Here is a 14,076-nt window from a genome sequence, read left to right as displayed (position 1 = left end):
CTGCCACCCCTGCCCCCCAACCCTCCACCCCCCAACCCTGCCACCCCCGCCCCCCAACCCTCCACCCCCACTCCCCAACCCTCCACCCTGCCACCCCCGCTCCCCAACCCTCCACCCCGCCACCCCCACCCCCCAACCCTCCACCCCCACCCCCCCAACCCTCCACCCCCACCCCCCAACCCTCCACCCCCCAACCCTCCACCCCGCCACACCCACCCCCAACCCTCCACCCCCACCCCCCAACCCTCCACCCCCCAACCCTCCACCCCGCCACCCCCCACCCCCCAACCCTCCACCCCCACCCCCCAACCCTCCACCCCGCCACCCCCACCCCCCAACCCTCCACCCCCACCCCCCAACCCTCCACCCCCGCCCCCCAACCCTCCACCCCCGCCCCCCAACCCTCCACCCTGCCACCCCCACCCCCGCCCCCCAACCCTCCACCCTGCCACCCCCGCTCCCCAACCCTCCACCCCGCCACCCCCACCCCCCAACCCTCCACCCCCACCCCCCAACCCTCCACCCCCACCCCCCAACCCTCCACCCCCCGCCCCCAACCCTCCACCCCCGCCCCCCAACCCTCCACCCTGCCACCCCCACCCCCGCCCCCCCAACCCTCCACCCTGCCACCCCCGCTCCCCAACCCTCCACCCCGCCACCCCCACCCCCCAACCCTCCACCCGCACCCCCCAACCCTCCACCCCCACCCCCCAACCCTCCACCCCCCAACCCTCCACCCCGCCACACCCACCCCCAACCCTCCACCCCCGCCCCCCAACCCTCCACCCCCGCCCCCCAACCCTCCACCCTGCCACCCCCGCCCCCCAACCCTCCACCCCGCCACACCCACCCCCCAACCCTCCACCCCGCCACCCCCACCCCCCAACCCTGCCACCCCCGCTCCCCAACCCTCCACCCCCCAACCCTATCCTGCTCTTCTTCCAATAGTGGCCATGGGATCTTTTACATCCACCTGGATTTCTCCAGAAGCCAGTACCTCTGGCAGTGCAGCACTCCATCAGCACTCACACTGGAAGTTACGGCTTGGATTCTGTTGCTCACATATCTGAGCCCATCACTGATTCTACAGCACAGGAACAGGCCATTTGGCCCATCTGCTCTGTGCTGGTCTTTATGCTCCAAATGAGCCTCCTCCCAACTCGACTTTCTCCCACCCTATCAGCATAGGATGACCAATAAAATGACGGCAGTGAGCTCCACGCCCTTTGAACTCTTTTTCTGGAATGTTCTCCTCTGTTGCCAGAACCTCGAGGTCCCGACCTTGCTTCCCTGGGCTCCCCTCAACACGCCTGCCCCCCACCCCCCCTCCACTTTGAGAACGAACCCTCTAATGGGGGGCACTGATTCCCCACCCTCACCAGAGACAACCTGCCCCAGGTTATTCTCTCCCACACATTCACCCTCCTCCGTACGCACCACGATGTACTGGAACGTCATCCCCACCAGGAAGTTCGAGGTCCAGTTGGCGAATCCGGCGATGGTCATTGCAGCCGGCCGCGGCCCCTGGCTGAACAGCTCAGCCACAATGAACCATGGGATGGGGCCTGGCCCCACCTCGAAGAAGGCCACAAAACCAAAGATGGCGACCATGCTGATGTAGCTCATCCAGGGCAACTTATCCTGTGGAGGGGGAAGAGAGAGAGAGAGAGGTAGCGTTAAATCTGGGGGAGGGGGAAGAGAGAGAGAGAGAGGGAGCGTTAAATCTGGGGGAGGGGGAAGAGAGAGAGAGAGAGGGAACGTTAAATCCAGGGGAGGGGGAAGAGAGAGAGAGAGAGAGAACATTAAATCCAGGGGAGGGGGAACAGAGAGAGAGAGAGAGAACATTAAATCTGGGGGAGGGGGAAGAGAGAGAGAGAGAGGGAGCGTTAAATCCAGGGAGGGGGAATGGGAAGGGTGGGAGGGCAGATCCGGTGTAACCCGTATGACCCTCGACTGAGCGGTCTCACTGCGGGGGCTGTGAGAGTTGGGTTGGGGGGGGGGTTTGGGACAACTTGGGGGGGGGGGTGGGGGAGTGGAGAACGGGCGATATGTTGATTTATTATTGACAGATCAACAACATAGTAATTATCGTGAAATCACAGATATATGAAAGAATGATCATACAATTCAAATGGAAACCATTCGAACACAGACTGAAGAGAGCCAGAGGGGGAGATGAGGAGGATTTTGTTTACACAGTGAGTTGTTGTGATCTGGAAGGTGCTGCCTGAAAGGGCGGTGGAAGCAGATTCAGTAGGAACTTTCAAAGGGGGAATTGGAGAAATAGTTGAAGGGGAAAAATCCACAAGGCTATGGGAGTAAGATCAGGGGCGGGGGAGTGAGATTAATTGGAGAGCTCTTTCAAAGAGCTGGCACAGACATGATAGCCCGAATGGCCTCTATGTTGAATATGATTAACAAATGAATACCGTGCAAGTGCAAATGCTGGATGGAAGCCAACAGCCAATCAGACAAGCTGTTACTCACCAGTAACGCCAAGGAAATGGTCATCGTGAAGGCACAGACACTCATCCCAGCCAATCCCAGCAAGTGCAGTGTCCTACGACCCATTCTCTCCACAAGGAATAACTGCGGAATAGGAGAACAGGGAGTCAACGTCACACAATAGACACGTAAACCTTTCCAGACTCAAACGGGACACATCTCACTGGGGGTGGAGGTGGGGGAGGGGGTCTGATAGGTAGACAGGAATAGCAAACGCTGGCTGTAGTTTCTGCTCTCTATCCCAGGGTCACTGTACAGTACACCGTCCCCACCAAACAATCCCAGGACAGGTACAGCACGGGGTTAGATACAGAATAAATCTCCCTCTACACTGTCCCCATCAAACACACTCAGGACAGGTACAGCACGGGGCTAGATACAGAGTAAAGCTCCCTCTACACTGTCCCCATCAAACACTCCCAGGACAGGTACAGAATGGAGAATTGTTCCGATTGTTCTGGGAAAATTTTTATTCCTTGACCAATATTACTTGAACAGCTGATTATCACATTGCAGTTTGTGGAATCTTGCTGTGCTCTGCTCCCCACATTCCCAAAGTGACCACAGTGGAGAATGTAGTTCACTGGCTGGAAAGTATTAGGCTGTGCTGAAGGGTTCTATAGAAATGCATGTCATTCCTGTTAGTGAACAGGCTGTTTTGTGGCTCCCTGTGTCCGGTGTCAGCTTCTCTGATGGGTGTAGTGTCTATTCGGAAGGCCCCAGCCCTGGGGCTAAATTACCTGCAGGAAGCAATTCACCACAGGAACAGGAGTGATCCCACTACTCACAGAGACCACAGTGAAGGCTGTGTTGATGATCCCGACTCCAATGGTAACATAGACCGGCTGCTGGATCCCCATACTGATAAAGATGCTGGTCGAATAATAGAAGACCTGGTGGGAGAGGGAGAGAGAGAGAGAGACAGGGGCGTTAACCATTAACCCTTTCCTTGCCTTCAGTTGGCCATTCAAAGAACACAAGTAGATAATTAGGAGCATGGGGAGGCCATTCAGCCCCTCCAGCATGTTCCACCATTCAATACAATCATGGCTGATCTCACTGTGGCCTCAAATCCACTTTCCTGCCTCCCACTCATAATCCTCAACTCTCATGTTGATCAAAATCCTGTCTAACCCGGCCTTGAATATCTTCAATGACTCAGCCTCCACTGCTCTCTGGGGAAAAGAATTCCACAGACTAACAACATTCTGAGAAAAAAAATTCCTCATTTCTGTCTTAAATCTGACTTATTTTTAAACTGCATCCCCAGTTCTAGATTCGCCCAAGAGGGGAGCCATCCTGTCAGCATCTGCCCTGTCAAGCCACCTCAGAATCTGATATGTTTCAATAAGATCACCTCTCATTCTTCCAAATTCCAAGGAGCATAGGCCCAATCTGCTCAGCCTCTCTCCGTAAGACAAACCCCATTTCACCCCAGGGATCAGCCGAGTGAACCTTCTCCGAACTGTTTCCAATGCAAGTATATCCCTCCTTAAGTAAGGTGACCTGGAGTACACAGTACTCCAGGTGCAGTCTCACCAATGCCCGGTATAGTTGTAGCAAGACTTCCCTACTTTTATACTCCATCTCCCTTGTAATAAACACCAACATCCCATGTGCCTTCCTAATCACTTGCTGTACCTGCACGCTGACTTTTTGTGATTCATGAACCGGGACACGCAGATCCCTCTGCACGGCAGCATTCTGCAGTCTCTCTGCTTTTCTATTCTTCCTGAAGTGAACAACCTCACATTTTGTTCCGACTCACATAAAATATATCCCTTTGCAGACTCTTTGTGTCCTCCACAAAACTTGCTTTCCTCCCCATCTTTATGTCATCAGTAAATTTAAATACAGCACAGTCAGTCCTTTCATCCAAGTCATTAATATAGATCATATAGGCTGAGGCCCAGCCTGATATCTCTGGCACTCCACAATTTGCCAACTTGAAAATGACCCATTTATCCTCACTGTTTCCTGTTAGCGAATCCTCTATCCATGTTAGCGAATCCTCTATCCATGTTAGCGAATCCTCTGTCCATGTTAGCGAATCCTCTGTCCATGTTAGCGAATCCTCTATCTATGTTAGTGAATCCTCTATCCATGTTAATGAATCCTCTATCCATGTTAGCGAATCCTCTATCCATGTTAATGAATCCTCTATCCATGTTAGTGAATCCTCTGTCCATGTTAGCGAATCCTCTGTCCATGTTAGTGAATCCTCTATCCATGTTAGCGAATCCTCTGTCCATGTTAGTGAATCCTCTATCCATGTTAGCGAATCCTCTATCCATGTTAATGAATCCTCTATCCATGTTAGCGAATCCTCTATCCATGTTAATGAATCCTCTATCCATGTTAGCGAATCCTCTATCCATGTTAGCGAATCCTCTGTCCATGTTAGCGAATCCTCTATCCATGTTAGCGAATCCTCTATCCATGTTAGCGAATCCTCTGTCCATGTTAACGATTCCTCTATCCATGTTAATGAATCCTCTATCCATGTTAACGAATCCTCTGTCCATGTTAACGAATCCTCTATCCATGTTAACGAATCCTCTGTCCATGTTAGCGAATCCTCTATCCATGTTAGCGAATCCTCTATCCATGTTAGCGAATCCTCTGTCCATGTTAACGAATCCTCTATCCATGTTAGCAAATCCGCTATCCATGTTAGCGAATCCTCTATCCATGTTAACGAATCCTCTGTCCATGTTAGCGAATCCTCTATCCATGTTAACGAATCCTCTATCCATGTTAGCAAATCCTCTGTCCATGTTAATGAATCCTTTATCCATGTTAACGAATCCTCTGTCCATGTTAGCGAATCCTCTATCCATGTTAGCGAATCCTCTATCCATGTTAGCAAATCCTCTGTCCATGTTAATGAATCCTTTATCCATGTTAACGAATCCTCTGTCCATGTTAGCGAATCCTCTATCCATGTTAGCGAATCCTCTGTCCATGTTAGTGAATCCTCCGTCCATGTTAATGAATCCTCTGTCCATGTTAGCGAATCCTCTGTCCATGTTAGTGAATCCTCTGTCCATGTTAGCGAATCCTCTATCCATGTTAGCGAATCCTCTGTCCATGTTAGCGAATCCTCTATCCATGTTAAAGAATCCTCTATCCATGTTAATGAATCCTCTGTCCATGTTAATGAATCCTCTGTCCATGTTAGTGAACCTCTATCCATGTTAGTGAATCCTCTGTCCATGTTAGTGAATCCTCTATCCATGTTAGTGAATCCTCTGTCCATGTTAGTGAATCCTCTATCCATGTTAATGAATCCTCTATCCATGTTAGCGAATCCTCTATCCATGTTAGCGAATCCTCTATCCATGTTAGTGAATCCTCTATCCATGCTAATGAATCCTCTGTCCATGTTAGTGAATCCTCTATCCATGTTAGTGAATCCTCTATCCATGTTAGCGAATCCTCTATCCATGTTAGCGAATCCTCTATCCATGTTAGTGAATCCTCTATCCATGCTAATGAATCCTCTGTCCATGTTAGCGAATCCCCTGTCCATGTTAGTGAATCCTCTATCCATGTTAGTGAATCCTCTATCCATGTTAGCGAATCCTCTATCCATGTTAGCGAATCCTCTGTCCATGTTAGCGAATCCTCTATCCATGTTAGCAAATCCTCTATCCATGTTAGCGAATCCTCTGTCCATGTTAGTGAATCCCCTGTCCATGTTAATGAATCCTCTATCCATGTTAGCGAATCCTCTATCCATGTTAGCGAATCCTCTATCCATGTTAGCGAATCCTCTGTCCATGTTAGCGAATCCTCTGTCCATGTTAGCGAATCCTCTGTCCATGTTAGCGAATCCTCTATCCATGTTAGTGAATCCTCTGTCCATGTTAGCGAATCCTCTGTCCATGTTAGCGAATCCTCTGTCCATGTTAGCGAATCCTCTATCCATGTTAGCGAATCCTCTGTCCATGTTAGTGAATCCTCTATCCATGTTAGCGAATCCTCTATCCCTGTTAATGAATCCTCTATCCATGTTAGCGAATCCTCTATCCATGTTAGCGAATCCTCTGTCCATGTTAGCGAATCCTCTATCCATGTTAGCGAATCCTCTATCCATGTTAGCGAATCCTCTGTCCATGTTAACGAATCCTCTGTCCATGTTAATGAATCCTCTATCCATGTTAACGAATCCTCTGTCCATGTTAACGAATCCTCTATCCATGTTAACGAATCCTCTGTCCATGTTAGCGAATCCTCTATCCATGTTAGCGAATCCTCTATCCATGATAGCGAATCCTCTGTCCATGTTAACGAATCCTCTATCCATGTTAGCAAATCCGCTATCCATGTTAGCGAATCCTCTATCCATGTTAGCGAATCCTCTGTCCATGTTAACGAATCCTCTGTCCATGTTAATGAATCCTCTATCCATGTTAACGAATCCTCTGTCCATGTTAACGAATCCTCTATCCATGTTAACGAATCCTCTGTCCATGTTAGCGAATCCTCTATCCATGTTAGCGAATCCTCTATCCATGATAGCGAATCCTCTGTCCATGTTAACGAATCCTCTATCCATGTTAGCAAATCCGCTATCCATGTTAGCGAATCCTCTATCCATGTTAACGAATCCTCTGTCCATGTTAGCGAATCCTCTATCCATGTTAACGAATCCTCTATCCATGTTAGCAAATCCTCTGTCCATGTTAATGAATCCTTTATCCATGTTAACGAATCCTCTGACCATGTTAGCGAATCCTCTATCCATGTTAGCGAATCCTCTGTCCATGTTAGTGAATCCTCCGTCCATGTTAATGAATCCTCTGTCCATGTTAGCGAATCCTCTGTCCATGTTAGTGAATCCTCTGTCCATGTTAGCGAATCCTCTATCCATGTTAGCGAATCCTCTATCCATGTTAAAGAATCCTCTATCCATGTTAATGAATCCTCTATCCATGTTAATGAATCCTCTGTCCATGTTAGTGAATCCTCTATCCATGTTAGTGAATCCTCTGTCCATGTTAGTGAATCCTCTATCCATGTTAGTGAATCCTCTGTCCATGTTAGTGAATCCTCTATCCATGTTAATGAATCCTCTATCCATGTTAGCGAATCCTCTATCCATGTTAGCGAATCCTCTATCCATGTTAGTGAATCCTCTATCCATGCTAATGAATCCACTGTCCATGTTAGCGAATCCCCTGTCCATGTTAGTGAATCCTCTATCCACGTTAGCGAATCCTCTATCCATGTTAGCGAATCCTCTGTCCATGTTAGCGAATCCTCTATCCTTGTTAGCAAATCCTCTATCCATGTTAGCGAATCCTCTGTCCATGTTAGTGAATCCCCTGTCCATGTTAATGAATCCTCTATCCATGTTAGCGAATCCTCTATCCATGTTAGCGAATCCTCTGTCCATGTTAACGAATCCTCTATCCATGTTAACGAATCCTCTGTCCATGTTAGCGAATCCTCTATTCATGTTAAAGAATCCTCTATCCATGTTAGCGAATCCTCTATCCATGTTAGCGAATCCTCTGTCCATGTTAGCGAATCCTCTGTCCATGTTAGCGAATCCTCTGTCCATGTTAGCGAATCCTCTGTCCTTGTTAGCGAATCCTCTGTCCATGTTAGCGAATCCTCTATCCATGTTAGCGAATCCTCTGTCCATGTTAACGAATCCTCTATCCATGTTAGCGAATCCTCTATCCATGTTATCGAATCCTCTGTCCATGTTATCGAATCCTCTGTCCATGTTAGCGAATCCTCTGTCCATGTTAGTGAATCCTCTGTCCATGTTAGTGAATCCTCTGTCCATGTTAGCGAATCCTCTATCCATGTTAGCGAATCCTCTGTCCATGTTAACGAATCCTCTATCCATGTTAGCGAATCCTCTATCCATGTTAACGAATCCTCTGTCCATGTTAACGAATCCTCTGTCCATGTTAGCGAATCCTCTATCCATGTTAGCGAATCCTCTGTCCATGTTAGCGAATCCTCTATCCATGTTAGCGAACCCATGTCCATGTTAGCGAATCCTCTATCCATGTTAGCGAATCCTCTATCCATGTTAGCGAATCCTCTGTCCATGTTAGCGAATCCTCTGTCCATGTTAGCGAATCCTCTATCCATGTTAGCGAATCCTCTGTCCATGTTAGCGAATCCTCTATCCATGTTAGCGAATCCTCTGTCCATGTTAACGAATCCTCTATCCATGTTAGCGAATCCTCTATCCATGTTAACGAATCCTCTGTCCATGTTAGCGAATCCTCTGTCCATGTTAGCGAATCCTCTATCCATGTTAGCGAATCCTCTATCCATGTTAGCGAATCCTCTGTCCATGTTAGCGAATCCTCTGTCCATGTTAGTGAATCCTCTATCCATGTTAGCGAATCCTCTATCCATGTTAGCGAATCCTCTGTCCATGTTAGTGAATCCTCTATCCATGTTAGCGAATCCTCTATCCATGTTAACGAATCCTCTGTCCATGTTAGCGAATCCTCTATCCATGTTAGTGAATCCTCTATCCATGTTAGCGAATCCTCTATCCATGTTAGCGAATCCTCTGTCCATGTTAGCGAATCCTCTGTCCATGTTAGCGAATCCTCTATCCATGTTAGCGAATCCTCTGTCCATGTTAGCGAATCCTCTATCCATGTTAGTGAATCCTCTGTCCATGTTAGCGAATCCTCTATCCATGTTAATGAATCCTCTATCCATGTTAGCGAATCCTCTGTCCATGTTAGCGAATCCTCTATCCATGCCAATATATCAACCCAACACCATGAGCTCTTATTTTGTACAATAACCTTGGATATGGCACCTTACCAAATGCCTTTTGAAATCCAAATACACCACATATACAGGTTCCCCTTTCCCCATCCTACTTGTTATATCCTCAGAGAACTCTAATAAATTTGTCAAACACCATTTCTCTTACTTAAAGAAACGTTGACTTTGCCTGTTTGTATTATGATTTCTAAACGCCCGGCTGCTATCTCTGTAATAATAGATTCTAGCATTTTCCCAAGGACAGATGGTAGGGTAAGTGGCCTAATATTTCCTGCTTTCTGTCGCCCTCATTTATTGATTAGAGGTGTCACATTAGTGGTTTCCAATCCACTGGGACCTTTCTAGAGGGAGAGAAGAGGAGGATTTTGTTGTGATCTGGAAGGCGCTGCCTGAAAGGACGGTGGAAGCAGATTCAATTGGAACTTTCAAAAGGGGAACTGGAGAAATATTGAAGGGGAAAAATTTGCAGGGCTCTGGGGGAAAGAGCCGGTGGATGGGTGGGTTGGGGGCACAGTGGGGGAGGTGTGGGGGGCTAATTGGAGGTCTCTTTTAAAGAGAAAGAGTGTGAGGTTCCTTGAGAGGAGATTTACCAGAATGGATCCAGGGATGAGTGATTTTAGCTCCAAGGTTAGGGTTGGGGAAGCTGGGGTTGTTCTCTTTGGAACAAAGGAGGTTGAGGGGAGATTTGATCGAGGTGTACGAGATGAAGACAGGGTTAGATAAGGTAGACAAAGAAAAGCTGTTCCCATTGGCTGATGGTGCAAGGATTCGGGGACACAGATTTAAGGTATTGGGTGGGTGGTAGTATTGGGGTGGGGGGGGAAGGTTTGTCACAGCGAGTGGTGATGACCTGGAACTTGCTGCCCATGAGGGAGGTGGGAGCAGAGATGCAAACATATGAAAATATGAATCAGGAATCAGGCCATTCAGCCCCTCGAGCCTGCTCCACCATTGAACATGATCATGGCTGATATGATTGTGGACTCAACTCCATATTCTGCCTCTCCCCAGTGACTCCTTTGCTAGTCAAGAAACTATTGACCTCTACCTTTAAAATATTCATTAACCCAGCCTCCACCGTTCTCTGGGGAAGACAGTTCCACAGGCTCACAACCCTCTGAGAGAAAACATTTCTTCTCATCTCTGTCTTAAATGGGAGATCCTTTATTTTTAAACTGTGCCCCTAGTTCTAGGCTCCCCTACAAGGGGAAACATCCTCTCAGTATCCACTCTGTCAAGTCCTCTCAGGATCCTATATGTTTTAACAAGATCACCTCTCATTCTTCTTAAACTCCAACCTTTCCTCATAAGATAAGCCCCTCATCCCAGGTATCAATCAAGTGAACCTTCTCTGAACTACTTCTGAACATTTATATCCTTTCTTAAATAAAGAGACCAAGACTGTACACAATACTCCAGATGTGGTCTCACAAAGTCCCTGCACAGCTGCAGTAAAACATCCCTACTTTTATATCTCATTCCACTTGCAATAAACACCAATATTCCATTTGCCTTCCTAATCACTAGCTGTACTTCCATACTAACTTTCTGTGATTCATGTACCAGGACACCCAGATCCCTCTGTACTACAGAGTTCTATTTCAGCAGCCAATTTTTTGCCCACTCACTTAACCTATCTATGTACCTTTGTAGAATCCTTATGTCCTCTTCACAACTTACTTTCCTACCTATATTTGCGTCATCAGAAAATTTAGCAACCATACCACCTGTCCCTTCATCTAAGCCATTGATATAAATTGTAAAGAGTTGAGGCCCCAGCACTGATCCTTGTGATACTCCACATCTTGCCAACCAGAAAAAGACTTACTTATGCCTACTGTCTGTTTCCTGTTAGCTAACCAATCTTCTATCTATGCTACTATGTTACTCATGCATCCTGAGCTCTTATTTTGCATAATAATCTTTGATGTGGGCCATTGTCAAATGCCTTCTGGAAATCTAAGTGCAGCACATCTACAGGTTCCCCTTTATCCACATTGCTTGTTACTTCCTCAAAGAACTCCAATCAATTAGTCAAACCTGATTTCCCTTCCGCGAAACTACGCTGACTCTGCCTGATGCCATTGAGATTCTCTACATGTCCCGCTACAGCCTCTCTACTAATAGATTACAGTAACTTCCCTATAACAGATCTTAACCTAATTGGCCTGTAGTTTCCTGCTTTCTATCTCCTTCCTTTCTTGAATAGAGGAGTCACTTTACAATTTTCCAGTCTGATGGGACCTTTCCACAATCTCGGGAATTTTGGAAAATTGAAAGCCAATGAATCTACTATCCCAGCAGCTGCTTCTTTGAAGACCCTAGGATAAAGTCCATCAGTTTTTGGTTCTAGTAATTTTCTCAGTCCCCTTTTCCCTGGTGACTGAAATGGTTTTAAGTTCCTCTCTCCCTTTCATTTTATGATTCACAATTATTTCTGGGATATTATTTGTATCCTCTACAGTGAAGACAAATGCAAAATATCAGTTTACTGCATCCTCCATCTCCTTATTTTCCATTATTAATTCCCTCTTCTCACTCTCTAGAGGACCCAACGCTCGCTTTTTTTACTTTTTAAACAGCTGTAGAAATTCTTCCTATCTGTTTTTATATTTCTAGCTAGCTTCCTCTTGTACTCTGATTTCTCCCCCCCTTATTAATCTTTTAGTCATTCTTTGCTGTTCTTTAAATTCTGTCCGATCTTTGGATCTGCCACTCAGCTTTGTGGAACTATACGCTTTTACATTCAGTCGGTGCAGACTCGATGGGCCGAAGGGCCTCTTCTGCACTGTGTGATTCTGTGAATTTCATACTATCTTTAACTTCCTTTAGCTAGCCATGGATGGTGTGTCCTTCCCTTAGAATCTTTCTTACTCACTGGATTGTAACTTTTCTGAGTATTCTGAAATTTCTCCTTAAATGTCTGACATTGCATCTCTACTGACCTATCCCTTAACCTAATGTCCCAGTTCACTTTAGCCAGCTGTCTTAATGCCATCATAACTGCCCTTATTTAAGTTTAAAATACAAGTCTTATATCAACTCCTCTTTCCCTCAAACTGAATGTGAAATTCAATCTTTTTTATTATTCATTCACAGGATGTGGGAGTCACCGGCTGGACCAGCATTTATTGCCCATCCCTAATTACCCCTTGAGAAGGTATTGGTGAGCTGCCTTCTTGAACCGCTGCAGTCCATGTGGTGTAGGTACAACCCACAGTGCTGTTGGGGAGGGAGTTCCAGGATTTGGACCCAGCGACAGTGAAGGAACGGTGATATATTTCCAAGTCAGGATGGTGAGTGACTTGGAGGGGAACTTCCAGGTGGTGATGTTCCCATGTATCTGCTGCCCTTGTCCTTCTAGATGGTAGTGGTCGTGGGTTTGGAAGGTGCTGTTGAAGGAGCCTTGGTGAGTTGCTGCAGTGCATCTTGTAGATGGTACACACACTGCTGCTACTGTGCGTCGTTCCTGTATACCCCGTCTTACAGCTTGGGTACTGTTGGGGGAGCCTACAAACCATTCCCACAAGTGACTTCTTACCTTTACATATGAACAAGGAGCAGGAGTAGACCATTCAGCCCCTCGAGTCTGCTCTGCCGATAAACATATCATGGCTGATCTGATAGTAACCTAAAAATCTCCATCCTGCCTACCATGATAGCCCTTGTATACCAAGAATCTATCCAGCTCTGCCTTAAAAATACTCAAAGACTCTGCTTCCACCACCTCTTCAGGAAGAGCTGCAAAGACTCATGACCCTCTGAGAGAAAAGAATTCACCTCATCTCCATTTTAACTGGGTGATCCCTTACTTTTAAACTGTGACACCTAGTTCTAGGTTCTCCCACAGGATAACACAGTCTCTCCACATCCACCCTGTCAAGACCCCTCAGGATCTTACATGTTTCAATCAAGTCACCTCTTAATCTCCTAAACTCCACCTCTACCCAAACTGATTCTATATTTTGATATCCAGGACTAAGGTCATTTCTTGCCATTATACCATCCTTAATTAACAGAGCTACCCCTCCACCTTTTCCTAGCTTCCTGTCCTTCGTAAGTGTCACGTACCCTTGAATATCCAGGTCCCAGTCTCTGTCATCCTGCGGCCATGTACCTGTAGTGACTATCAGGTCACACATATTTATTACTAAATAAAAACCAAATACTGTGGACATTGGAAATCTGAGATAAAAACAGAAAATGCTGAAAAAACTCAGTAGGTCTGGCAGCATCTGTGGAGAGGGAAGCAGAGTTAACGTTTTGAGTCCAATATGACTCCTTGTCAGAAGCAGAGAGGGGTAGAAATGTGATGGGGTTTATACTATTGAAAATGGGGGAGGGGCAGGTGGAGAAAAGTAGAGGGTCAGGGATAGGTTAGAGGGCAGGAGAGGTTAAATGACAAACGATGTCATGGAACACAAGGGAAAGGGAGTGGCAATGATGGTATTAAAGACTAAAGCCTTTGCCCCAGAGTAGGTGTTAATAGCAAAATAATAGCACTGTCTGAAAGCAAAATAGCAGAAGGTGCTGATAGCAGAAAAAGGATCAGCTCTGTCTGAAAACAAAAACATGAGCAGAAGATACCAACTAGCACTTGGGGGGAAAAGGATTTAAAATGGAGGGCAGAGTGCGTGGTCTGAAGTTGCTGAACTCAATGTTAAACCAGGAAGGCTGTAAAGTCCCTAGTCGGAAGATGAGGTGCTGTTCCTCCAGTTTGCGTTGAGCTTCACTGGAACAATGCAGCAGGCCAAGGACAGACATGTGGGCAAGAGAGCAGGGTGGGGGGAGTTGAAA

The 14,076-nt window shown here is 46.8% G+C and overlaps 1 protein-coding gene across 1 annotated transcript in view; it reads right to left on the bottom strand.

The window, feature by feature from the left end:
- Positions 1–14,076, bottom strand: part of LOC121274147 (solute carrier family 2, facilitated glucose transporter member 4-like) — a 107,891-nt gene that overhangs the window by 7,851 nt on the left and 85,964 nt on the right. The window contains exons 7-9 of the mRNA XM_041181327.1: positions 3,294–3,398; positions 2,488–2,589; positions 1,438–1,641 (exon numbers count right to left, since the gene is read on the bottom strand). Of these exons, the coding sequence (XP_041037261.1) occupies positions 1,438–1,641; positions 2,488–2,589; positions 3,294–3,398 (411 nt within the window). The remainder of the gene's footprint in view (positions 1–1,437; positions 1,642–2,487; positions 2,590–3,293; positions 3,399–14,076) is intronic.

This window comes from Carcharodon carcharias, assembly GCF_017639515.1.
Source record: "Carcharodon carcharias isolate sCarCar2 chromosome 33 unlocalized genomic scaffold, sCarCar2.pri SUPER_33_unloc_1, whole genome shotgun sequence".
Lineage (NCBI taxonomy): Eukaryota > Metazoa > Chordata > Chondrichthyes > Lamniformes > Lamnidae > Carcharodon > Carcharodon carcharias.
The sequence above is the reverse complement of the archived record's forward strand: the minus strand, read 5'-3'. Positions and strand labels throughout refer to the sequence as shown.